The sequence below is a fragment of the Carassius auratus genome, chromosome 32 (genome assembly GCF_003368295.1).
Source record: "Carassius auratus strain Wakin chromosome 32, ASM336829v1, whole genome shotgun sequence".
Lineage (NCBI taxonomy): Eukaryota > Metazoa > Chordata > Actinopteri > Cypriniformes > Cyprinidae > Carassius > Carassius auratus.
This window is the reverse complement of record NC_039274.1, coordinates 14,590,074-14,617,767: the sequence shown is the minus strand read 5'-3', so window position 1 is coordinate 14,617,767 and position 27,694 is coordinate 14,590,074. Positions and strand designations below refer to the sequence as shown.

Below are 27,694 nucleotides of genomic sequence, written 5' to 3'. Positions count from 1 at the left end.
TGCGTCACTAAAAACTGTTTTATTTAGTTTTTTTTTTTTTGTAATTCTTACTGTTGCTGTCCACTTTCATTCTCAAGAGACTTTTGAGTCTTTAACAAAACAGCCCTCAGAAAGCTCTTAATGTAAATTCAAGTTTAATCCTTCTGCACTGACGAGACTGAGAGATTAAATTCCTTTCATGTTAAAGATGCAATTCTTGTTTTTACATTTACGTTTTTTCTTTCCATCTGTTTTAACCCAGTTCTCTTAAATCAATCATTTCAGATGTTTGAACAATGCGTTTCTTGTTAACGCTAAAACCTGATCATCTGATTATCAGTCAATTTTCACAACTTCTAAACATCTTTTATCATGTGAGCCATCCCATGCAAAATAACCCTGCCATAGGAAGGAAATAGGAATCACAATATTACAAATAACCCTAACCCTACCTGCAATGTTATAAATGATAATTACCATTTTATTCTTAAAAGACATTATAAGGATTTGATTACTTAAAATATGTCAAGGACAGTTTCTCGCCAAATAGTTTTACTGTATTATTGAATTGTATTCACACATTAAGGATATTTCAGGTAACTGGAGGACCATTGCCTATTGTGCATAAAACTAAGTCTATTTCACGTGTTTATTCAGGCTACGATTTGAAGAAGCAGCTACAGAAAGAAAGAAAAAAAGCTGTCCCGGCAGTTAATCAAATGTACACAGCAAAAAAGTAAAGAAAACACTTTGATGGTTCATGTGTACAAATGACTTTAATTCAGGCAATATATTTCTTCTCCAGTTAAGGACATTCCTAAACGCAGTTAGCATCCTGCTTTTATTAGTTCACTTCAGTTTCTTCCTTCAGCTGTTGCCAAGGACACTTCCTTTACAAGCCGACAGATATACAAAAGCTGAAAACACACTGCTCAATGATAAAAGAATGACCTAGATAGAGGAAAAATATCTCAATATATGATTGAGCTGTATTAGAAATACTTTTATCAATGCAAACAGTAACAAACCAGTTTTGAAGGGTCTTAGGCCTAGACCTCTGGTGTGCTGTCAATGTTGGTAATTGTCAGTGAACAAGCAGGTCAGTGTGTGGGTTGCTGGCTGATGAACATTTACATTAGTTCAGACCCAGAGCAGGCAGTTCAATTTGTTATGTGTCGGGTCGGTAAGACCCTGCAGTGCTTGTGTGAATATGACCCTCTGATTCAGCCTCCCTCGAGGCTAAGGTGGAGAAGAGGAGAGGAAGTTATTTTAATGAGGCAGAGAGGCAAGGGTTTCTTACAGAGCGTCATTGGTCCTCCAGAAAATCTATTGATGGCAGTCTGGATAAACGCAGGTGAGGCAACAAAAACATTGTCATCTAACATCGATACTTTTGAACCTTAATTATAAATTATGTGGCATAAATACTACTGTGTATTTTAACAATGACAAAATATGCATTGCTGTTCAGTAATTTGGAAAAAATGTGCATGCATAACTAAAGAAACCCTTTATTTCTGCTAACCTTTGTGCATTTAACAAAATTCCTAACTGCTCTGATAAGTGAGTCATACGACATTTGAAATTTTGGAAACAAAATGTGTTAGGAGAAACGGAAATGTCACTTGAGAAACTAATTTAATGTTTGCCAGAGTTGCACAATGGATGATAAAAAAGCTACTAGTCATGCATGAACGTGTTTGTTTACTGGAAATGATGACAGCATATGTTGCCTCCGTTCTGATGTTGACAGTGTTTATCTTATTCAATTTATTAACAAAGATGCTAAGCCACAAAAACTGTTGCACTCTTTTAAATGAAGCGCTCACCCTCCAAGAAAAACAAGTGGTTGTTTTAGCTTGCCTGTCAGTCTTGGAAAGGCTCCTCTTAAACCTTTATCACCTCAGCAAGTTCACCTTTCTATATGGGTGATAAAAAAGACATTTTCCTTTAGTATAATGCGGATCATTTTATTTCTATATAAAATAGTTAGGTATAAACAAACTACAGTGTACATCTGTAATAGTCAATAAATCCACCTTGGTTTAGCATACCTCATTTCAATTAAAATTATTTCATTAATATTTGAGAACCAGTTTCTGGAGTCTACTGGATTATGGGTGAGTGTTAACCAATCAAGTTACTTTCAAGTACTTGAAAATTATTATTACTGTTGACATCACTAAACTGTAGTTCCCAGCATGCTTTGCACAGGACTTAAGAGAGTGACAATATTTAAAAGTAATTAATTAATTTTATTATTATTTTTTAGCAAAATGAAGGAGGGATATATATATATATATATATATATATATATATATATATATATATATATATATATATATATATATATATATATATATATATATATATATATATAGTTGACGTATAGAAATATGAAAGTAATTAATCAATATAAAATAATTTTGAGTCTATTTAAGTGGGTTACTTAAAATAATCTAATGCATGGAAGATGCTGTTTCTCTAATATTGTTTTAGCAGTTTTGACTAAATTAGTCAAACCAACATGATTGTAAAAATTAGCTATAATGACTATACGTTTGCTGCATTATGCAGTGGTTCTTGTAATCTAGAAGTCAATACATTTTAAAATTTACACAATTTAGAAGCTGAGCCTTGAGAGAGTCTTGCAATGATTCCTGCAGTGGGTGCACGGCTGCTTCTTGGTTGATGTCTTGTCTTCTCTTCAATCCGAATTATCGTGTGAGAGCTAGCTAATAAAAAGAAAAATGAATCATCTTTCAATAAGGCAGACAGAGGCTCCACGTCCCATCTATTTCACACCTGACTACAGAAGTCAACATTTGAAGTGGATCAAAGCCTTTCATCAAAGTTGTCCTAAAACCAAAGCAATATCTGTTCTTGTTTTAGGACAACCTTGATGAACTTTTTTGAAATGTTGACTTCAAATGTTGACTACTGTAGTGTATCCAAGACAGGCCATTCCCATTTTCTTGATTTTTTGGAGCAGAGGTTTTTGGTATGGCCTTCCATGAAATCACAATCTGTCAATGTGTCTCTCTCGAACATGCACATACACATCTGTGACTCCGGACCACAAAACCAGTCAAGGGTCAATTTTATTAGACAGATATTTAAACATCCGAAAGCAGAATAAATAAGCTTTCCATTGATGTATGGTTTGTTAGGATCAGACAATATTTGGCCGAGATACAACTATTTGAAAATCAGGAGTCTGAGGGTGCAAAAAAATCTAAATATTGAGAAAATCGCCTTCGAAGCCGTCCAAATGATATCCTTAGCAATGCATATTACTAATCAAAACTTAATTTTTTATATATTTATGGTAGGAAATCTATATCTTAACGGAACATGATATTTACTTAATATCCTAATAATTCTTCACTTAAAGAAAAATCAATAATTTTGACCCATACAATGTATTTACAATGACTTAAGACTGTTTTTTTGGTCCAGGGTCACATTAATTAGCAGTGTGGTGAGTATATTTCATACATAGATCCTTCAAATAATAGATGACAGAGTGCATGTCATACACATGTGCATAGATTTCTTTTGAGACAATCAGGCCGATAAATATATTAACTTTTTGAAGAAAACCATTTCTCTGTATGAATAGAGAATGTATAAAAGCACTGCAGAACAACCTTCACCTTAGCTGCCTGTCCACATAAACTGTTCACAAATCCACATAAACATGGATAGAACGACAGAATACTATTGGTTTAGACAAATGGGCAGTGGCTGAAAGATATGTAGAAGTGATGAATCGAGTTTTGTACAGTGCAGATGGGTATTCTGTTATAATGACCAGATGACTCTTCATTATCTAATTATAACATAATATTATACAAATATTATAATATTTTGACTGTATATTATCTTATAGAGAAAAAATGAAAAAATAATAGAATGTACAAAGCAATCAGCCTAGCAACAAGACAAAGATTGCAACAATTTATTAATAGACATCTTGGTCATTTTCATTACAGTAAATAATTGATATGCAAGATACCGTGAGTTGCGTTTGCATGAAACAAGAGAGCAAATCTGTAGTGATATGAGGGGAGTAGCACCAGTTTCAGTTAACCAGCTGAGTGAACTTATATAGTATAGAGTGTTGCTATGGACAACAGCAAATATCTATAAATATCAAACTGCTGAATGCTGTTATAGACCAGTTAGAATTAAGGCTTCCATAGCGGTGTGTTAACATGTAAACATTAAAAACCAGTGTATTTCCTGAAGGTAACTTTGTTCTCAACCTTATAAGGAAATATTCCAGGATCCCCACATGAGAATTTTTGACCTCAGAAAGCACAAAAGGAATTCAAAAGAGCAGTACATTTCGATTCATAGCAGAGTGGAGTGACATGTCTAAAATCGAAAGAGGAGAATGAGGTTCCTCTTATGGTTCTGAATAGCACCTTTAAAGACAGATGCTATATAGCACCTAAAGGTGTCATGTGACCTTGATAAAAATAACATTATTTTGTGTATTTGGTGTAATGCAATGTGTTTATGCAGTTATTAAGTTTATTTTCCACATGCTGTACATTATTGTTTCTCCTCTATGCCCCGCCTTTCTGAAACAAGTTGATTTTTACAAAGCTCATCGTTCTGAAAAGCGAGGTGTGCTCTGATTGGCCAGCTATCCAGTGTGTTCTCATTGGCCGAATTCCTCAAGTGTGTGACAGGAATGATATGCCCCTTACTAGGTTCAGGAAACTTTCCTTTGTAAACTGTGCTCCACACACTCGAATATTTGGGTTGAACTGTTCTGGAACAGTGTTGTAAATACAACTTATCCACTGATTTCTAGTTGTGTCCTCTGTTGGAAGGCAAAACTAAGTAGTTTGGCGTTTGCAACGAAACACACAGCGTCTCCACGACATGGTGGTGGCAGCAATAATACTACAGCGAAAATCAAAGTTACGACTTCTTTCTTTGCGTATACAATTGGCAAGTGTTATATAAATCTTCCCACACCGTGACGTAGATATGTGGGGGCATTACCAGTATCTTTTCCAGTTTTCTACTGTTTTTTCTGTTTTGTTTTCCAGTGTAGGAGTTTCCCAGGGGCACTCGAGCAGCAAAAGTCATGATGAATGTTGCATGTGCCTCTTTATTTAATTCACACATATTTCTTTTCTTGCTCTGTTAATCAAATTCAGGTCTCTCTTATTCATACAATTTGACTTTTTTTCAGTTTACAGAAATTCATCAAATAAAAGAACAATACAAATGGAAAGGATCTACTGCTGGGTCTATTTCTGGCTGAGAGAGTGCAAACACAAAGCTTAACTCAGTGACCTGTTCCTCAATATGATTAGCTCAGTGACCAACAGCTTTTCATTATTTTAGTAATGGAAACACATTTGAAGTACCAAGGACTTCAGTGAATTTAATTTCTCTTCAGGGGAAGAGAAGCAAATGATTCAGCAGCTGCTATTTGACATCTTTGACTACCTGAAGCTATTTCCCACCAGTAAGTCTCATATCTTCACTCCCCATGTCTCTCTCTATCTCTTACTTAAAAAAACACATGCTCCTACTGTCTGCAGACAGCAAATAGTGAGAGACAGAGCTGATGGTAGAGCTTCAGGTGATTTCCTTTCTGTTAAGGCTACCTGTTGAGAGAGTGTTTCTGCTGGGTTAGTCTATACAGATTTGCCATCTGCTAAATTATATTATTTTTCTGCTCCTCTCTTACAGCTCTAATGTTATTTTCCTTAATTCTTTTTCTCACATTTAATGTTCCTATTCCCCCTCACCTTGAATATTGCTTCTGCTTTTTCAATTACCAAGCCTTTCTGGTGTGTTCATCTTTTTTTTCTTTTTTTCCCAAATCATTCCTGTTCCTGTTTTACTTTTTGTCCTCAACAACTTATCAGAGCTTTTATCGGTTACTTTTCCTAATTTAGCCCAGATTCCTTTGTGAATATGAATGACAAAATACCTTTAAGAATTAATTCATACTGGTTTATATCTAAGTAGTAAAACAAAACTAGCAAGCTAGAGTCTAATATAATGAAAATCATGATGCCCATCTCCAATATCACGCATGGTCCCACAGCTTTAAACTTTGGAATTGTTTTGCACCCCTGAAAACAGACTTTAGTAAAACTCCTCCAAAATGAGATTCACTGATTCTTCCACTTTCAGTATCACCACTGATAGTGGACACGTCTATGAAATTAAGACTTTTAAGGACACAAAAGACATAAAACTGATGATGAAGATTTATTTACTTAGGTTGACTGGTGCACTGCCTCATCAACTTTGAAATCTCCTTTCTCATTTTTTGATTGCACATTTCCAACAGTCACCACAGGACACAGCATGCATTGGTCATAAATTGAGATGATATTAATCAGTCCCTGAGTTGAAAGCATTAAAAATAATGAATAGCTTGATTTTCCCTTGAATCCCTGCCACAGACTCATTAAAAGTCACTGAATGAAAAGGCCACTCTTCTGGTCTCCAGCATTACCCTTGTTAAGATCATTTAAATTTGCTCTTTTCAAGTGAAAGCTTTTATTTGCTGTGCTTTATTTGTTGAAAAAGTATATATAAAAAAAAGCAATCCAGGTGATATAAATTATTTTCGACATGTTTTGTTATGAAAGTTTGCATTTTAGCAAAGCTGTTGTCTCATAGTTTTAGTATGTTTTTTAGTATTTATCCGAGTCATTGATGTGTTCTTCAAATACACAATATTGGCTGGACTAAACTGTTTGGGAGAATATAGTTAAGTATAGTTAAGATGACAGTGCATGACCCCCTCTACATCTTAAATTTACAGTTCATTCAAGAATTAACATTCTGCCATCATTTACAAACCCAATCTTCATTTGTGGTTTGCCGAATAAAGAAGTGCCAAGAAGTGTAAACATTTTAAAGTGAACTTTAATACTATTTTCCCTTATAATTAAAGTTCTGTCTGTGTGACAATAAGCCAGAAGACAAACAAAAGATACATTAGAAACAGTGGATACAAGCTAATTCTTTTTACTTTAAACTGTCCCTTACCCTGATTTGTGTTCACCACAACAGAGTGCTATTGATGTGCATTGATGTGCATGAAGCACAGTCACAATGTTAAAGTCGCAGTCACACTTTTAAGTGAGGTATATACGTTGGAAGCTATAGTGCCTCTGTACTCTATTGTGAACATAAATGATCGGTGTGGTGATCTATGGCATGTGGAATTATTCAGTAAACTTACAGGATATATTACATGCTACCAAATTGTTCTCACTAATGCCAAAGCATTAGTTACAGGATTTCACTTACTTCCTTAAATTGATTATAAATGAAACAGCAATTAGTTTGTTCCATTGCATGTAAAGATCATATTTGGCATCACACTGGGATGCAATGATACCTTTTTTTGTTACATTTATAACAAACATAATTAACAAACATAGTTATTGGAATTTAGAATGTCTTGAGTCAACGCCTTGAGGAAATCATTCTGAGTTATAAGAATCTCTGCTAGTTTTTGTGATTGACATGAAGACCTTATTTTGCTTCAGGCACACATTGTACGAATACGCCACGATTTGGTCATCTGAAACAAATTTCTCAAATCCTAAAAGATTCCTCTGATCAGCTAAAATCTGTAGCCTTTGACCATTATTTTGACATGTTCACCGACATATGCCACCAGGGGCGTGGAAAGATGTTTCATGTTGGGGTTGCTACAGCCTATTTACACTAAGTGAAAATAACATATTTTTTAGTGATATGCTCTTTACACTTTGTAAATAGCTAGATTCTATGTATACTATGTTAAAATAGCAGTATATTCTGCTAATTACTTATTGCAAATAGTGGCTATTATCTGCACCTCAGCACTGTAATACATTATAAAACAATATGCAATAATAACTTATTGAGTGTAAAATGAATTTTAATTAAAATTATTAAGTGGATGCCACCTTATTGGGGCAACCCTACCCGCTACTTTATTTTCAACTTTATGATTATTTCCTTAATTTTTAGTAAAAAAATAAATGCTTTTCTGGCGTGGTTTAAAATTTGAAAAGGGAGAAAAAGAGTTCGCCAAAAGGAAGGCCCGAACCGGGTCTATCGTATCAATGAAAAATGCATTATTAGCTTAGCCACTGAATTTGACAACCAATTAACTCTTTTGTAATCTTGACTAGCCCAATCATGCTTTGGTGACTGAAGCTGGTGCCAACAACACGTAATGTGATATAGATAGGCCTACTCCGATTTGTTTTTATTCCCAACAGTTAAAAAGTTGCCCACAGAAAAACAACAACAACAAAAACAGGTGGTGCCGCCCGTCTATGGGTGCCGCACGGTGTTTGACGTGTGGCCACTAAAGATTTGATCATTTCCAGTTCAATGCGCACTCTGGTCCCAAGAGGAATGCGCGCGCTTAGGAAAAACAATGCTGCTGAAACTGAAAAAGCTTTCAGATTGAACTAATTAAATGTTAATGTAGATCATTGTCTGGAATGGAGCGTTAACGTGATCTGCCTCCATGTCATTGAAATACAACAAAACTTTTGACAAGTGTAAGACAGGTAAAGCGTTTGAGCTTATCATCAGCTCTTGATCTGTTATTTACAATAGTTCTACAATTTAGCGATATTTTTTTTTACATTTTGGGAATATCGTACTTCCAACAGCTTTAATGGTCTTAAAAGACCGAATATGTGATTCTTAAGGCTTGAATTCTGTAAGGTATCCACGCAGCACCCCTACGCCACACGTTGGTTCAATCCACATGCGGTGTGCAGCCTTGACTCAAGTGTAGTGTGTGTTTTAGATGAAGACGGTTTCAGGTGGGCAGAACAGTTACACTCGACCGAAAAAAGCGAAGAAATCCTGCACTTTTGCAGAATGTTTGTATCGCTGTTGTGATTATAGGTGAGTATTAAGAGCTGCAGTAGACATGTGATGTGTGCAAAGTGTAGATAACTGTTAAGTGTGATGCATTGGCGACGTTTACCGAGAGACATGCGGCGTGTCCACTTCAAAATAAGTGATTTATTGTCGTCCTTTCCTATAGAATATAGAGCTCTGAGAAAATATTTGGGTGTTCTTGAAGTGGAGTATAGAGACAACGTTTTTAATGCAGCACCTTTAAAGCCTTTGGGATTTAAATGTCACGATTAAAAGGCAGATATCAGGAAAAAGGGAAGAAGACCTTTTCTGACCCAGAGTATGCAAGAAGATTCGATTGCGCTCATGTGTCGCGAAACCAGAAGTAAACACCCGTTATTTTACGCTTTGATCTGTGAAATGTGTTGATTTGAGCTTGGCAGGTTTAAAGTAGGTAGTTGCTGAATTGAGTTGTTTTCAGTACATTCAGATTTTGGTGAGAGTCGCGCGCAGTTTCTTCGAAAAGAGCGATTGTTGTTTCAGCACCTCATTTGAGCGACGTGCTCGAATCAGAGAGTTTGCTCTCATGCTGGGTCACTGATCTACATAAAGCTCCGCTTTTGTGCAACGTATAAATATCATTTCTCTGCCACAAAGAACATAAAATAGCAATAGTAATTATGCCATGTCGTTAACAGTCGGTCCAACCATGTTTTTTTAAACAGAAAATGTCACTAACTCAACAGAAATGGAATAATGTGACAATAATGAGCGAGTAATGAGATATGATTTTTAATGATATTATGTGGCGCATTTGACGCATCTCTGGCTGAACTATTGTCCGTTCACAACAGCTCGCTTCAGAGTAAATCCATTGACTCAATCTCTCTCTCTCTCTCTCTCAGATTCAAGTAGATAAAACTCTTTGTATGCAGTAACCTCCTGTCATTAAAACAAGTAGGCTATAATTGGATATATAATATTTTTACTGTGTATTAATTGTTGACTATTATTACTGCTAACTGTTTTGACACACAGAAGCACTATCCTATTACACAATAGATCAATGGCTGTTAATAATTGTCCTCCTTAAGTGCTTTTGGTCTTTCTAGATAGCTCAGACCAATCATAAACTACATTTGCATAATTTCATGGTAAAAAATCAGACAGTTTATTCTCAATTGGTTGTATTTGTTTAACTTTGTATTTGTACAGCGTGCCATTACTTGATCTCTTCATTTGCTCTCATATGTGATGCTAAAACACTTTAAGTCCTTGTGCTACTGGTTTATCAGTCAGACCAGCTCATTAATTTCCTCACAACTCCTCTAAAACGACAAGAGGATCCACTAAAACTACCAAACCTTGTTAAAGCATGTTTAAGCTCTCTCTCCAGGGTCTGGGTGTCTGTGGAAATGCACAATTCAATGCACTTGATAATATTTAGTGTAACACATCCATAAGTCAAATTGCATTGTAAAAATGTACTCAAAATATGCTTCATGTGGTAACACCTAAATTTACTGGTTGTATTCAAGTCAGATATGTTATTTAATATGAATTTTATATAAAGTAGCATGTACTACACTGACTGCAGAGACAGCCCCTGTAACAGCCTGTGGTTATGTGCTGTTCTTGAGAGCCCAATACTGTCAGTGCTAGATTGTGTTCTCCGTAACTATTCCGTTACCTTAATTGGAAATGAACCTGTGAACCCTTAACTATTTATCTGCAGCCACTATGGGAACCGGCTTCTTGTATTTGTAATCAGGTTGAAAAGCTAAGTGTTGTGAACTAAAGAGGATTTCAAAGTATATTGGTATACATATTCTCTTTTCTCTTCTGTCTCTTTCTATTAGGGACAATTCACTCAGCTATGACTATATTGTCATATTTTCTGTTATAAAGTCATACAGGTTCAGAATAAAATTATGGTGTGTAAATGATGACAGAATTTAAATGTTTGAGTGGACTATCTCATTAATTTCTTACTGTCCTATTCTTTTCTCTGTCATTTGGCATACTAAGTAAATAATGGACAGAATGAAGCTTGTGTATATGTGTGTGTGTATATATATATATAATATAAATAACCAAAAAATAAACTTATTTCATCTCACTCTTGTGGAAATCTTGTGGAAATGGCAATAAATTACAGGTGTCTATCTCAGACTGTGCGTCCAGTGCCCTGGTTGATTTGCTGAGGGGAAACTGTCAGGAATGATTAGTTGAACACTGCCAAGACAATATGCTGGGGGCTTTTCTTGCTACTGACTATGTGTTTATGTATATGTGTGTCCAAATTCATGGCTTTGGGCACAGGCTGATATAGGAGATGGAAGGCGAAGGAGAGCAGGGAAAGATTTAAAGATGACGTGAAGAGATGCAGAGAGAGAAGGAAGATGAAAGTAAACGAAATGATGGGTAAAAAGGAAGACTATTTTCAAAAATAAGGGTAAGCTATTTTAGCATGCCACGGACAGACTTTTGTTTGATGTAAATCCTAGATCTTTTCCATAAATGTCATTTTCTCCTTAGAGTGACTTTGTCATACACCAATAGAGTAAAGAGAGCTCTGAGAGAAAATGAGCGGGAAGCTGTAATCAGTGTTCCTCTGTGCTTGTGTGGTAATGAGCCTGTCGAGTGTGGACATTGTGTTTCCTCTCTGTTCCTCCTGACAGGACAGATTCCAGACTTACTGATGAGGATGCTGGGTAATGATATGCACTATCAGAGGGACGTTAATCAACACAAAATGTGTGTTGATGCCACAGTGACTCTATTATATGCTTTGTGTCCTTTCAGTCAATAGAATACAAGTGGGATTTTTATGTTAGTCTAACTGTTTTCAAACAGAGGGCAAACACACAGCAATCAACAGGGCAGAAAACTCAAGCCTCTCATTGTTGTCATCACTGATACGATAGCTTGTAATATTCCCTTCACTTTTGTGCTGCTGACAAGTATGTGATGTTTTGATGATTCTATCACTGAGCTCTCTTGACAGGCTTGTAGTCCTTTTTTTTTTTTTACCCCTTATCGAGTTTTGAAAGCCAACAGAGGTTCAGATTTGACAAGCATAAACCAGGAACTTATGAAAATCAAAGCCTTTTGGCTCTATAATAATGTCTATCTCTATGACAGCGTCTAGTACAGATACTTTTCAGTGTGGATGGCTTGGCTTTTGGGATAAAGATGCTTCTTCCTGTACGATGGATCTTTTAGCAGCTGACATTACTGCAAGAAGGTCAATATGAAGACAGGCAGTCAATTGAAGTCTCCTGTGTAACTTCATTGCTACAAATAATTGAACCGAATCTGTTTCTCAAGCACTTAGAGCAAATTACATCCAACCCAGTGGAGGATTTAAAACCTCATGGACTCCATGGACCCGAATTACAGACAAATAAATAATAAAAGAGCCAATTTATTAAGCAGAATTAAAATAATAAAGAATGAGCTTTACATTGGATTGGAATTAGATTTGAGCAGCTAAAATAAGAAGTCGTCATATCATGAAAGGTCAGGAGGATATCTGATCACAAGCCATAACCAAGAGAAACCACTGCACAGTGGAGTGGAATGGAAAGGGATAATTATTCATCAGCCCCAATGTTTTGCATTATTATTTGTTCTTGCTGTTTTATTAATTAATACAGCACAATGGGACATCAAAACAGATGAATTTGCAATTATGGAGGGGAAATTCAGGGGATTGCGAAGTTATACAAAGCTTACAATATGCACTGTTCATGGCCAGAATGAGACCCTTCACAGTGTGCACATGCTATGATGTGTTTACAATGTCCTGGCACAAACACATGAGATGTGTATATATAGAAAAAGAACGAAGCCCATTTCATATAGCCTAGGGCTGTTTTCTAATTCTGGTGGTGGTTGAATAAGGTGATTCTGTGCGATGAACTATGAAATGTATTTATTCCCTTTTTTCTTGTGTTATAGGATGGAGGATGTCTTCTCACACCTTCAAATGTGTGTCCTGGGAACCCCTACATTGCAGAATGCTATAAACGCATGTTTATCAACGTGTGCAATCATAATGCCATAGTCAGTATGGTAGCACTTTAAAACGCCTACCTTTTCAGTGACCAGCTTACAGAACTGTGAGCTAAAGGACAATAAGCTCACAAGTTGTAGTGCCAAGAACACATGACGCCTACGCAGAAAACAAACTCCTGCAAATATTTTACATTTAATGAACTTTTTAAAATATCTAATAAGAAAACCATTATCCACTCTGGCAGTGACATTTATTTTCAACTTGTCCTCTAATGAGGGCCAGCTATCTATTTGCATACCGTCACATGCTGCCATGACTCAATCCAATGTTACAGTTCTCTCAGCTAATATCTCTGGAGGATATGAATGGGGTAATCTGTACCGTCCATTTTCTGTGTTCAGTGTTCTCACGCTCACTTTGCTGGCCATGCTAGTGGTGGCCACTTTTGTATGGAACCTTCTGGTGTTGGTGACCATCCTGAGGGTGCGCACCTTCCATCGTGTGCCCCACAATCTGGTTGCCTCCATGGCCATCTCGGATGTGATGGTTGCAGGACTGGTTATGCCCCTCAGTCTCGTTAGAGAGCTCTATGGTCGGCGTTGGATTCTGGGTCGGGCACTATGTCAGGTCTGGATCTCCTGTGATGTGCTCTGCTGCACAGCCAGTATCTGGAACGTGACGGCTATTGCCCTCGATCGCTACTGGTCCATCACTCGCCACCTGGAGTACACGCTGAAGACACGCAAACGAATCTCTAATGTGATGATTGGCCTCACATGGCTGCTCTCCTCTGTTATCTCGCTTTCGCCACTCTTCGGTTGGGGTGAGACCTACTCAGAAGACGGTCTGACTTGTCAAGTAAGCCAGGAGCCCTCCTACACAGTCTTCTCCACCTTTGGAGCCTTTTACCTGCCCCTCTGCGTGGTGCTCTTTGTCTACTGGAAGATTTACAAGGCTGCCAAGTTCCGTATTGGCTCTCGCAAGACCAACACCATCACACCCATGGCTGAGGTCATAGAGGTAAAAAAAAAAAAAAACAACAACTGAAGATTATATAAGGCTTTATACAGTGGCAAGATACAGTGGTTTTGTCAACCCCATTTCTGCATTTACTGCTCATAACCTTTGGACGTCTTTATAGATAAACAATCTGACTAAACTAATAACACAAATAACCCCTTCCCCACAATTTTATTGAATGTAATTAATAATAAATAAATAAAATCTAACTTACCTTTCTAATCTTTTTGTATTCTATTTTCTTTTCATTTATTATACAATTTTATTTATATATATATATATATATATATATATATATATATATATATATATTATACATGTGTGTGTGTGTATATATATATATATATATATATATATATGTATGTGTATATATATATATATATATATATATATATATATATATATATATATATGTAATACCTCTAACACTAGCTTGCTCTATTCTTTTTTATCTATTTTATGTTTTCTTTAATTATATTATTTAAAAGCCCTTGCTATGTGTACTGTGTTCAGCTAACCGAGACTTGTTATAGCACTTATATATCATTGCTCTTTTGTTGATTTTGAATGCTTCCATTGTCCTCATTTGTAAGTCACTTTGGATAAAAGTGTCTCCTAAATGACTAAATGTAAATGCTATTAATTTAGTGTATTTATTCACAGTGCAGGAAGTAAGTGAAAGATTGAATTTAGTAACTTGTAGATAATTCTTTAGCAGCACAACCTCCACCAAACTTTTTTTTTTTTTAACTGCTTATAGGACTTTTGACCTGTTTTGGCCCATCCCTTCCCACAAATCTGTTTCAGTTCAGTATCCATGTTTCTGTGTTTTCTTGATAGCACAGTCTTCTGAATTGGCTCAAGGTCAGGACTTGGGCATCTTCTTTTTTCAGCCGTTCTGTAGTGGATATACTTGTGTGATCTGAAACTTGAAGTCATTCATTCCATCATTCTTCTGTAAAATGTATTGATACACTTTATAATTCATTGTTCCTTTAAAGGTGCCATATGCAGAAATTGAGGTAAAAATATCCATAACATGACCTACACGCATCAAAAGAATGAGAAGAAATAAGGGCGATGATGTCATTAAAAAAATGTCAAGAGATATCAACCTTAATTAGCATTAGCATTACTAGCCCCGGCCCGACAGGTGTTGTAATACCAGTTTCGGCCGTGGGAGGCGGTATGCGGGCAACATAACCACCAGCCAACCTGCAATACACAAATAACTCGCAGGGCGTACCTGGACCTGATGTCAATCGTGTGGAAAGTACAGCCCACTACTTTCAGTTCAGTTCAGAGAGCGGAAGGATAGCTGAAGCCCTTGGCAAGAGACCAACACCCGCTACAGGGAAACAACCGCGCTCTGAATCACAAATCAAATCCGATAAGAATACCAGAGTAAACATCGGCACTGCTTTTAATCGCTGGAGACAACTGATGGACCTGAAAGAAATGAGGTTCGACTCCGAACTTGCAAGTTAGATGCTGTTAGTATTTCGCTAGAAGTTTGTTTTATATGTTTGTGTATTTGTTTTCGGGAAGTTATAACATAGAAATGTATCGAAGGCTGTTCGATAAACGTGCTAATGTTAGCGATGGCTAACCTTAGCTGCCTTTTTATAATTAGCTGGCTATAACTTAACGTTACCCATTTTATTATATAGGGCTGTGCATGTCTTTACTCATGTACATCTCATCAGTAAAGACGCTCCTGTAATTAGGAGTATATCTCCAGCACGTGTGTTTAGATAAGGATTGCCAGGTTTTCACAACAAATCCTGCCCAGTTGCTTCTCAAAACTAGCCCAATCTCGCTTCCAGAAGGTTCCCCGATAAAACATTGCTTCCCGGGGTTAAAATATAGGTTCTTTAGCAGGGTTGCCTTGATATAATTCACATTTTAGGCGCTAAATATCACGTTATTTGTATTGGGGTCGCTGTGACCAGCGGACATGAAAAACAACCACCACAGACTTGGCAACACTGGTTGGCATTTACTACACAGAGCCGTAATTCACTGACAATCTACACAACATCGATGTTAAAATCGCAGGCGATTCTTTGTCGATTTTGAAAGCGATTTTGTGTTAGTTGTCGGTAGACTAAGGCTCTGTGCAGTAACTGCCGCTCCACCTGAACCAGTGTTGCCAAGTCTGCGGTTGTTTTTCATGTCCGCGGTTTGAAGCAATCCCAATACCAATAACGTGATATTTAGCCCCTAAAATGCTAATTTTACCAGGAAAACCCTTCCCAAAAATTTATATTTTAACCCCGGGAAGCAATTTTTATCGGGGAACCTCCCGGAAACGCGATTGGGCTAGTTTTGGACTAGTTTTAAGAAGCAACTGAGCAGGATTTGTTCTGAAAACCTGGCAACCCTGATCTGAACGCACATGCTGGAGATATACTTCTAATTACAGGAGCGTCTTTACTGATGAGAGGTGCATGAAAATCGCATTCGATTTTTTGCACAGCCCTATGTATCATAACTAACCTGCTCTGTCTAGTCTGTTGGTCTCCGTGTCCTCTTTGCTTCGTGGTTTTTCTGTGCCTGAAAAAATTGATGTGTGGCGTGACAGCGTGTGAAAAGAGTCAATTGCGTGTGTCTCACGGTGAATGCTTGAGAGTTGGCACATTAGTGATGGGAAGTTCGATTCTTTTCCGCGAACCGGTTCTTTCGGACGGTTCGATTCAATAAACCGGTTGAAAAAACCGGTTCATCGGTTCTTTCACGCTCGACGTAATGACGTCATTGGCGATGACGTAATGGCGTCACGTCTATCAAACATTCAAATATATAAAGTCAGTAATCATAACTTTAGTCAGTTAAAACCTCATAATCATGAAAAGTTTACATTTGAGTTTTGCAACAACACCTAAATACAGTAACAGCAATAATGTGCATATGAGGATTTAAGTCTTGAAGATATAAAGTAAATAAATTAGGTGTCATCAGTGCAGAAACCATGATCCACTTACTAAACATAATCCATTGCGATGTATTTGTTATTAAATTAACTTACGTTTCGCCAGATTGCCCTTCATCCAAGCCCTCAAAATACCCGCTCATAACTACTAGTACAGAATCAGAATCAATCAGCAAAAGAATCCCTTCGGTTCAGAGACATGCTGTGAGTCAGTTGGCTTCACGCTGAATCGCGCATGCGCAGTATCATCAGTTCATCGGTTCTCAATTCGGACGCGTCCGACAGAAACGATTCTCGGTTGAGTGTACTGATGATCCGAAAACCGAAGCAACCGGTTCTTGACTCGAGAACGAGAATCAGCTCATCGGTTCTCAAATCGGACGCGTCCGACAGAAACGATTCTCGGTTGAGTGTACTGGTGATCCGAACACCGAAGCAACCGGTTCTTGACTCGAGAACGAGAACTGCTCCAGCAGTGGGCGTGTTTGTTCATTATCTGGCTCGGCTCGGTGTTCATCTTCAGTTCGGTCTTCACAGCATTTCATTCAGTGTACTGTTTGAGTAAATGGATTACCCCGGGATATTGGTTTATTCTGACTCAGAGGGAGTGTCAGTCACGTTAAAAAAGTTAACAGCTTAAGTAATTTGTGGATTTATGCTTATTGGAGACGTGAACCGTTTCAAACGATTCAGTTCGATTTGGTGAACTGGTTCAACCGGTTCACTAAGAAGAACCGGTTAAATTGAACGATTCGTTCACGAATCGGCCATCACTATGGCACATTAGTTCTCAAGCAGAATAAAGGACAGGTTGATTATTGCTGTTTAGCGTTTGTATTAATCTATGATGTGTCCCTGTTTGCCTACAGGGACATAAAAAATAAATTAAAAGTGATACGTGGACCAAGGTGTCTGAGATTGTTCATTTTCAAGGATCCTAATATTTCGTCCACAAAAAGATTTAATGAGGTTATAACTCCTTGTGGTTAGTCTGCACGAGATCAACAAGCTTGTTTGCTTTGCGGCCGCTTTAAATACAAAATAAGCATTCGATCTACGTTAGAGCGTCTGAGCGCTCACAAATCTTTCTGCAGCGTCGTGAGCAGAGCGGCAAGAGCGATTTTTGACACTCTTATGGAATGTGGAGTATGACTTGTTTTTTTTTTTTGCCAAACATTACAGATGGCACCTTTTAATGATCGCAAAGTGAGGCAACAAAGCAGCATTTCACCACACTTTGGTTGAGATGAGGTTTGGAGCTCTTTCTGCTATTGTGTATTTTGCCTCAACTGTTCACAGAAGCAATGTGGAACAACAGATTGTCTTGGGTAAACATTAGAGCCATCTTTGCAGGGTCCCTGCTCCTAGAGAGAGTTTTTGGATTTGTTGATCCTTTTGCACTGTTTTTTCTTCTTTTTACATCTTGCAGCTATTGGGATAAAGGCATGGTTCACCCTAAACAATCTGTTAAGATGAGAACATATTTGTAAGTAACCAGGCTTTGTGTGCCTTTATTTAAAGGGCTGGGCACCTGTGTGATCCTTACTTCCAATCTCATCTCCTTAACTGACTCCATGTAACTTTTGTAGAAGCCGAAACAGTTTTTAATTTAATTTTTCCAGCCTGCCCTGTCAGTAATTACACGGTATCTTCAATAAAATGTAAAAGAAATAAAAATAAATACAACTAGCTGTGTGTTTTTAGTGTAGTCACACTGATCAGACCACAATTTATCTGCAATCAATGCAGAAATTCTGAATTTATAATTTAACAACTTGGTTGAGTAAATGATTCAACAAGTCACTCATTGAAGACTGCTTGTATACACTCAGTAGGTAGTTTAGGACAATTATTTATTTAATCGATTATATTATTTTGTATTTGAGACTATTAAATGGGATCATATAAATTAAAGAACCTTGATTTCATTTATTTGTTCATATAAACAGTATTCAAATTGCTACTGTAAGCTGTGGTGCGAGAGGAAACAAAAAAATGAAGACTAAAAGACGGAGAGAATAGAACAGTTTGGGTGCAGTGCAGAGATGAAGATCAAACGTAGCAGAGCTATTTTCTCTGAAGCTAGGCTCAACCCACAGAGCTGACACCTGCCCCACATTGACACACAGTTCCCTCTCAACACACACAGAGCGAGAGAAAAGGGTATAATTAGAAGCAGCTTCTCACTGCTTCCTCACACATAACAATCATTTGTAAATATGCATTTCTATATTAGTTTATTAGATTTCCAGATAATGCGCATGATCTACTCTAAATGAATTGGTTCTACAACCAATTTTCAACATAATTAATTTTCAGTGGTTAACTTCATATCAAATTACACCACATGACTATATAATTTTCCAAAAAAAAAAAAACATCCTATCATTATTTTGGCATTATCATTAAATGCTCCATATATACATTTGAAGTCAATAAGTAAAAAAAATCTGTAAAAATCGAGACTGCATGGATGCTCAGTGTCCACCGTTTTTTCCTAATTGGGACAAACTTAAACAACAGTGTTAATGTAGACACGCAATTAAAGCTTAATTGCATTGAATTAGATAGTTCCTCTGTCTCTCTTATTTGAAATCTATTCTCTATCTTCTATTCATGTCTCACCTTTTTATGTCTTTTCTTTTGTCTGCATTACTAAATTTATCTACTCTTGTCCAACGTAGTGATGAACAAAAAAAGTCATGGAGATGGCATTTGATAGTAACGGCAAACTCCTTAACAATCCAACCTATATTCTATTTTCAAACATATATATAGACATGTATATATTGTAATATTATTTTTATTTACATTTTATCATTTGAAATAGAAATAAATGGATTTTTTATGTTTGAATCTCTTATGCTCACCAAGGCTCACCTTGCTAAAGGAAAGTATTAATTTCTCATAAAAAAAAAACAAGTACAGCAGAACACCTACAAAAGCAGTTAATATGCATTGAACATCATCTACATACATTCAATGCAGAGAATTTGATGAGAGATTGTGGCATCTTTGGAATGAGATACCAACGGTCACTCCTCAGATGAAGATGTTTGCATCCACATCTTTTGGATTCATCCAGTTATTCTGTGATGTTTTTTCCCTCAGTCTCTTCACCATCTCTTTTATTTCTTGTTCTACCATTTGTATCCTGACTCACAAGCGTACTCACACTCCCTATTTTTTATCTGTTTTCACATAAAATACTTAAGTCCATTTATTCTCACTAACGTACACCAATCCAAAAATCTGTTAATTGCCTGATTTCCTCCTCTGTCTGTCAAAACGCAAACACATACACACAGTAATTGTGCTTTGTTCTGCCACAGTATTCTGTGCACTCAACTACAGCCTTTTAAACAAAAAGCTACTAAAGCTAATTTAAATGCTCATTTAAAAAAACATGATGCACTTTATACAATATAGATATTTCCAAAGCAGCTGTGGTCAATTGTGTTGAATGCAGTGCTAAGATCCACTAACTGACTAATAGAGAAATAGAAAAAAAGCGATTGGATGATAAGAGCAGATCATTTGTAACTGATGAGAGCAGTCTCTGTACTATGATATGGTCTAAATCCTGACTGGAAGTCCTCACAGATACTATTTTGTTCTCTAAGAAACAACATAGTTGTGAGGAGACTACCTTTTCTATTATCTTTGACAGAGATCGGTCTGTAATTAACTAATACTCCAGCATCAAGTTGTGGTTTTTAATGGGTGCTTTAATGAAACTTAATGACAGCCAGTTTGAAGGTTTTTGGAACATATCCTAATGACAATGATAAAATAATAATTTTAAGAAAAGGATCTATGATGTCTGGAAGCACCTCTTTTAGTAGATGGTATAAGGTCTAACATACCTGTTGTTGGTTTAGATGATTTAACAATTTTATACAATTCTTCCTCTCCATATAGTAGAGAAGGTGTGGAACTGTTCCTCGGGGGATCTATAGTGCACTGTCTGATGCAATACTGTAGATGGTGGCTGCACGGTTATAATTTTATCTGTAATAGTATTGATCTTGGAAGTAAAGACGTCATTACTGTTGTGCTATTGGGAAATGACTTTGCCTGTTGATGCTTTATTTTTTGTTAATTTAGCCACTGTGTTGAATAAATACTGGGGGTTGTGTTTGTTTCTTCTAAAGGAAGTTTTTTTTAAGGATTTTCTGTCTGTAGAAGTACTTTCCCTCCATGCAATATGAAATACCTTCCAGCTGCACTCCATCTTCCAGGCTGCTGTCTTTAGGGTGTGAATGTGCTTGTTTCATCTTTAAACATAAAGGAGCGGCCGTAAGTGATAGAAAGAGAGAGTCTGTTTGAGAAAGAGTAGTTTCTGTTACACCATCGTTTTATCCTGAGCTATTGCATATTGTGAGGAATTGAGACAAATCGAGAAGATTATTTACAAAGCAGTCTTTTGTTGTATATGTGATGGTTCTACCATATTTGTAACAAGGAGTTGAATTTGCAGCTTTAGCTATATGGAGTATACACAGACTATATAATGATCTGAGATATCATCGCTGTGCTTCAGAATTTCACTGCATCAACATCAATTAACATTTATTACACTAAATAATGTTATATAGAGCACCATTACTTCAAACAAATTATACTTGAAACCAGACCTCCTTTTACCTTTTGAGTGCAGTTCATGTTTGTTACAGTAATCTTGCTCGTTTAAAGTAATGTAATCCTCTATGATTCAGGTTATGATCTGTGATCATATTTAGAAAAAAAAGCTTTAGTAGAAAAGGATCAAATATTCATTAAACCAAGCTTTATCATTTGTTTATCTGTATTATATTGTTTTTTCAATTGTTGAATATGAACATTTTATGATATCTAGGTGAAGGAATCTCTAACTGTGCTGATAACTAACTAACTTCTGTGATGTGAGGTGGCTAGCAGATGGTCGGTTTAGCCAGTCTTCTGCTTCCTGACCTGGGCCACAGTTAGTCAAGTACAGTCTGTAAGACTATGTGTCATATTTCTAGATAGAAGTGTGGCACCACCCCTGAAGGGATGAAGACCATCTCTTTTCAGTAGGTCAGGTCTGCCCCAAAACCTCATCCAGTTGTACATGTACAATATAACAATACAGTATACTATTTTGTTACATTGTAGTGTATCATTTTATGTCAAAGCAAATTTATCCATGTAAAAAATATATTTCTGGGCCCCTAGTTTGATTGGATAAGCTGTGTTTTAGAGGCTCATAACAGCACTGGAATGTTTGGCTGTTTATATTTACTTCTCTGTTTGCCCTGGTCTAGACTCGAGTATGTGGGTGTTATGGAAACACAGTAAAGTGACGTGAGTTTAACATGCTTTCATTCTGTGCGACACATTAAGCAGCTAGATGCTTCTTTTGAATGAATGAATGAATGAATGAATTAGGCATTTACATAGTACTTTATTGTACTCCCAAAGTGCTTTACAATCATGAGGGGGTCTCTCCTCAACCACCACCAGTTTGCTGCATCCACCTGGATGATGCGACGGCAGCCACAGTGCAAAGGCACCAATGCGTTCCCCACACACCAGCTAAGGGTGGAGAGGAGAGAGAAATAGAGCCAATTCAGTGGATGGGGATGATTAGGAGGCCATGATTGACAAGGGCCAGTGAAGGCAATTGGGCCAGGACACCGGGGTTACACCCCTACTGTTTATGAGAAGTGCCATGGGATTTTTAATGACCACAGAGAGTCAGGAAATACATTTAGCATCTCATCGCATAAAAACATGTATAGCAGAAACTACGTCAGTTTCACAAAGTTCGGGAAATCTGCTTCATGAGCAGCTGTAAACCATATGAAATCTATGGTAACTATGGCATTGAAGTGGAAAAAAACAGTCTCTCCTCGACATCACTTACCCAACTGTTTTTGAGGGCCGGTCGAAGCAGGTAGTTTTTAGGCTGGTTTTATGCAAATTTGTAACATGTGCTGCGTTCACACCAAGTGGTAATTACCGTAATTTCTAGATGAACATGTGACATCCTTCTCTGAGCTTTTCACACCCTCGGACTCAGAATTATGTGTTACTATGGCAACACTATGCCTAAATTAATCTACAGTGGTCACATGGTACAAGTCGGAGCTCTAAGATATTCCCAGTTTACAAGTTGTAATTTCGAGTTGTACAAGGATGTGAATGCTTTTACAAGTTGGAATCTCGCATTTAGGTTAATTTTGACATGACCAGAATGCTCCTATAGGATGTAACTGTCATACAAATAATGGCAGGACTACGAACAAAGCATTTCAGGCAAGTGTTTTCTGTCGGAAAGATTCACTCCTTTGTCATGGATTTTGTGCAGATTGTTTATATGCAACCAGCACATAGCAGGTGTCCCTTAAAGATCAGAGTAGGAAAAGTGTGATGTCTAGACACGGATATGTACCAAAGGAATTTTGTACTACCTTACCGTTACAGTGCTTCAGAGTTTTGTTTTTTATTATAACATTTTTAATTATTTGATATGAATTAAACTATACTTTTTATTATGAAACTCTGCATAGTCCAAACCTGTCTGACACAGAACTGATCACAGAGACTCAATTTTAACAAAATGTGTGATTGCTGCTTTCTGCCCACCAATCAACTTAAACACATACAAAGTGGATAGGGTTGATATAGGTTGTAGGAAAGCCAAAAACGTCGCCTGCTATCAGCCAGTGATTGAACTATTTAAGCTTTAAAGATGAAAAATGTAACAAATTAAATAGTTGTGTACTTCATTAACACTACCAATACATCCTATTTGTTTACTGCCAGGTAAAGGAGGCTGAACGACAACCACAGATGGCCTTCACAGTCCGTCACGCTACTGTATCGTTCCAGACGGATGGCGAGACGTGGCGAGAGCAGAAAGAGAGGAGAGCAGCTCTGATGGTGGGCATCCTGATAGGTGTGTTTGTTCTCTGTTGGATTCCCTTTTTCCTTGCTGAGCTCATCATTCCGCTCTGTTCATGTGACATCCCTCCTGTCTGGAAAAGTGTCTTCCTCTGGCTGGGTTACTCAAACTCCTTCTTTAACCCGCTCATCTACACAGCCTTTAACAAGAACTACAACAACGCGTTTAGAAACCTTTTTTCCAGACAGCGATGAGGAACAGAAAGAAGAAAGACCAGAATGAAGACCTTTGGGTTTTATGAGTAGAAAGTGAGAAGAACATCAAGAGAAGCCTTCTTCTCAGTTCAGACACAGAAGAACAAGCAATTCACTCACTCTAACCATTGTTAAAGGAGGAAGGGGGATTTCCAACACACTTCGGAAACCCTGCAGGGGTAGTGTTGAGATCTGTCTGTGTATGAATGCTGCTGCTGCTGATGTCTTCATGGTTAGACAAGTTGGCACTATCTGTTGATTCAGCAGTACTGATATAATGCACGTCTTCTAAACCATCCAAGTGTCTGCTTTAGCAAGATTGAACAAATCATTCAGACACTAAGCAAACTTTCTGTAGCTCTTGCAATTTCTGTGAAACCATAGATTCGTTCCACTGTTTTAATGGATGTGAAACATCAAAGCCCTTTTTCTTCTAATTGTCAATGAAGACACGATGTAGGCATTTTTACACTTCATGAAAATCTGGCTTAATATCCTTTCACTTCTTAAAAATATACTGGCTAAGGAGCAATTTGTATTTTCATTCATTATATTATTTTTTCCTTATGAGGAAAGTTGATGTGCAAAAGATGAACTAAGACAATTCATGATTTCAGGTAAAGACATAGTATAATGAAGTGAAATTGAAATTTTGAACAGAATAGTTGTTATAAGTGACCTCATAACAATGCCTTTGTTTCCAAGCATCACATCGTAAGCTACCATTGTAGCAGAGTGAATTGGAATAAGGAGATTACATGGAACCAAATGTAAACAAGCCTGCAGTTTTTAGTTTTTTTGTTTGTTTGTGCTACAGTTGTTAATCAGTGAATATGTTTTGCCCCTAGCAGCTATCACAGTGCTTCCAGTGCATGTCCAAAGAATCACAATAAGTTTGAAACAGTATCGCTTTAAAATATTTTATCAGTTTATCAGTTCATCCATTATTCATAGACTCCACTTTAGGGCAGCACCAACTTTTACTTTGCATATGCGTCTATGAGAATAAAGTAATGTCTGTAGTGAGACTAGTACTCAAGCTTCTGAAAGGTTGAAGAAAGTGAGCCAGATACTGAGAGATGAAAAAGGAAATGGAAAGGCAAAGAGTGGGAACATGAATATGTGACCCTGGACCACAAAATCAGTCTTAAGTGTTAATTTCTCAAAATTGAGGTTTATATGTCATCAGAAAGCTGAATAAATAAGCTTTCCATTGATGTGTGGTTTGCCAGGATCGGACGATATTTGACCGAGATACATCAATTTGAAAATCTGGAATCTGAGGGTGCAAAAAAGTCAAAATACTGAGAAAAAAAAATTTGTCCAAATGAATTCTTAACAATGCATATTAACAATAAAAAATTAAGTTTTGATATATTTTTGGTAGGAATTTACTAAATATCCTCATTGAACATGATCTTTAATTAATATCCCAGTGATTTTCGGCATAAAAGAAAAATCGATAATTTTGCCCCATACAATGTTTTTTTTTGGCTATTGATAAAAATATACTCCAGTGACTTTATACTGTTTTTTTTGTGCTATAGGGTCACATTTGGTCTCTCTTAATATAGGGCTTTATAGAAAAATCCCTTTCTTACCCAATCTTGCTTTATTGTTTTCCATGTTTCACACTGTATGTTCATACATTTTGTGGTGTCAGTATTATTGTTTGGACGAGCAGCACACGACCTGTGTTATAGCAGCTTGTTTCGCTCTTGCTCTTCATCACTTTATATATTTCTATTTCTGTACCATTCAGTTAGTCCTGAGTAGGAGACCATAACTGTAAGAATAAAACAATCTATTATTCACTATTTCTTTTCCCATGATACTGCTTTCTGAAGTGCACCACTCAGGTTAAAATAAGTTTAAGATATTCTGCCCAATGAGAGAAGGAATGCCATTCCAGAGCAGTTTTGATTAAAGGCCACCAAGACAAATTATTATTTTTTTTTTGACTGTGGACTAACTAGCACAGATAAACTAAACTAAAAACTAAACTAAAACTAGCCATGTGTGCAATGCTTTTGTACAAACAGTGGAACAAAATAGATCACCTGCAGAAGTTGGAATCTTGCTCAAAACAAGTTCATCTCAAAAGTAAATATTCTTGTCAGTGAACATATCAGTGTCATCATAATGTTCTTCTTCCCAAACAAAAGCTTTGTTCAGAATGCTTAACCTTATTTTCAAATATAACACTGTACTCTAAGTATTTTCTTAAGTAAAATATGACTAAAATGCACAAGGCTACACTTTTCTTGTATGGTATATATTAGATTCAACAGTACAAACTACAAAGTTATATTACTGTATGTGGGATACTGATCGCAAGAGACAGGACAGGGAAAAGACATAAGGATTTTACAGCAAAAAGAAAGAAATACAAAATAAAAAAGTAAGCATCCCTAAAACTGTAAATGCAGCACTGTATGGGGGATTAAAGCACAGTTTTGTACTCCCCCTGACGTCTCGGTCTGCTGGACCACACATTCTCCTCCACATCTCAAGGGATTTCTTCCTTTGCAATGCAGCATAAAAATAACCCTTTGGAATATCTTATCAGCCTCATTCCCCCTCATAGATTTACCTGCAGAGAAGTTCATCAGTTCAGGGCACATTTACAAGAAAGTCTAAAAGAAATAAATACAAAACATATGCTTGACCTATATTATAACAACTGGTTCAACCTTTTTACATTTAATGACTTGTGCAATGAACTAATGCCTAGACTTTTTAGGGTGGTAAGATTATTACATCCAGTAATATATTCTGAGTAACACATAAGCAAATTAATATGTAGGAAACCGAATACTGTTGTATAAATCAATTGCAAGAATGTACCAAAGCAATGGCAATTTATTCAAACAAATGAGAAATTGCTTTTATGATGAGCAAATAACTAGATATGGAGGTTGAATTAAGCAGTTTTAAGAATTTCTATTGTCATCACAGAAATGCAAAAGCGAACTGAGCAAAGTAAAATCACAATAACCTGGTGTTAAATACAGTGTGAAAAGCCCAACTGAAGAAAATATATATATATATAAAAAAAAAAAATGTGCAGAACCATGGTACATCACATTTAACTTACTGTGAAAATTGGTAAAACAATGCTGCTGTTTTCTGTCCTCTGATTAAAATTCTTACTTGACCAAAATTTTCATTCTCAACACCAGCTGGAATATTGTTTCATCATATCTGCTGTAATGTAAGCTGTGCATTTTAACAACATATACCTTTTTGTACTAGTATAAGTAATAATTAGAAGTATGATATAGTTCATACTGTAATATTAGGTTGTTGTTTATGAACCACAATGTCAAGGCTATATGCTTTCAAAAGGAATTTATAACTGTAAGAAAATATCAGTAAAACAAACAAACAAACAAACAAACTGATAATTGTCTGCCGGGACATTATTCAAAATATTGGTAGATACTGGTGCATCTGTGCAAAATAAATATGGAAAATTACTTATTAAAGGGGTCATATGATGCGATTTCAGTTTTTCCTTTCTCTTTGGAAAGTTACAAGCTCTTGGTGCATAAACAAGATCTGTAAAGTTGCAAAGACTAAAGTCTCAAACACAAAGAGATATTCTTTATAAACATTAAGTCAACCACACTTACCTAAAACGGCTAATTCTAACATACCCCCACATCTCTTCTTTACAATGTGGGAAGATTTGCACAACGCCACCCAAACCTTCACGCAAAGAAAGAAGGTGTGACTTTTATTCCCGCTGTTGCTGC

At 36.7% G+C, this 27,694-nt stretch overlaps 1 protein-coding gene across 2 annotated transcripts; it reads left to right on the top strand.

Annotated features, from left to right (window-relative positions):
• The first annotated feature begins 8,702 nt into the window (after positions 1 to 8,702).
• On the top strand, positions 8,703 to 25,319 carry LOC113051672 (5-hydroxytryptamine receptor 5A-like). Of its 2 annotated transcripts, none has more exons than XM_026215605.1 (3): positions 8,703 to 8,886; positions 12,805 to 13,882; positions 23,604 to 25,319. In XM_026215605.1, the coding sequence occupies exons 2-3, from the start codon at positions 13,058 to 13,060 to the stop codon at positions 23,934 to 23,936; spliced, it is 1,158 nt and encodes a 385-aa protein (XP_026071390.1). In that variant the 5' UTR covers positions 8,703 to 8,886; positions 12,805 to 13,057; the 3' UTR covers positions 23,937 to 25,319. The 2 variants fall into 2 exon arrangements, with proteins under 2 accessions (XP_026071390.1, XP_026071391.1); XM_026215606.1 differs by lacking the exon at positions 8,703 to 8,886 and adding an exon at positions 11,203 to 11,296.
• The last annotated feature ends 2,375 nt before the right edge of the window (positions 25,320 to 27,694 follow it).

Bases quoted from the DNA above. Each gene is read 5' to 3' on its own strand.
- LOC113051672 (XM_026215605.1), top strand. From the start codon at position 13,058: ATGAACTTTTTAAAATATCTAATAAGAAAACCATTATCCACTCTGGCA. The intron at 13,883-23,603 runs GTAAAAAAAAAA...GTTTACTGCCAG, and splicing joins CCATGGCTGAGGTCATAGAG to GTAAAGGAGGCTGAACGACA.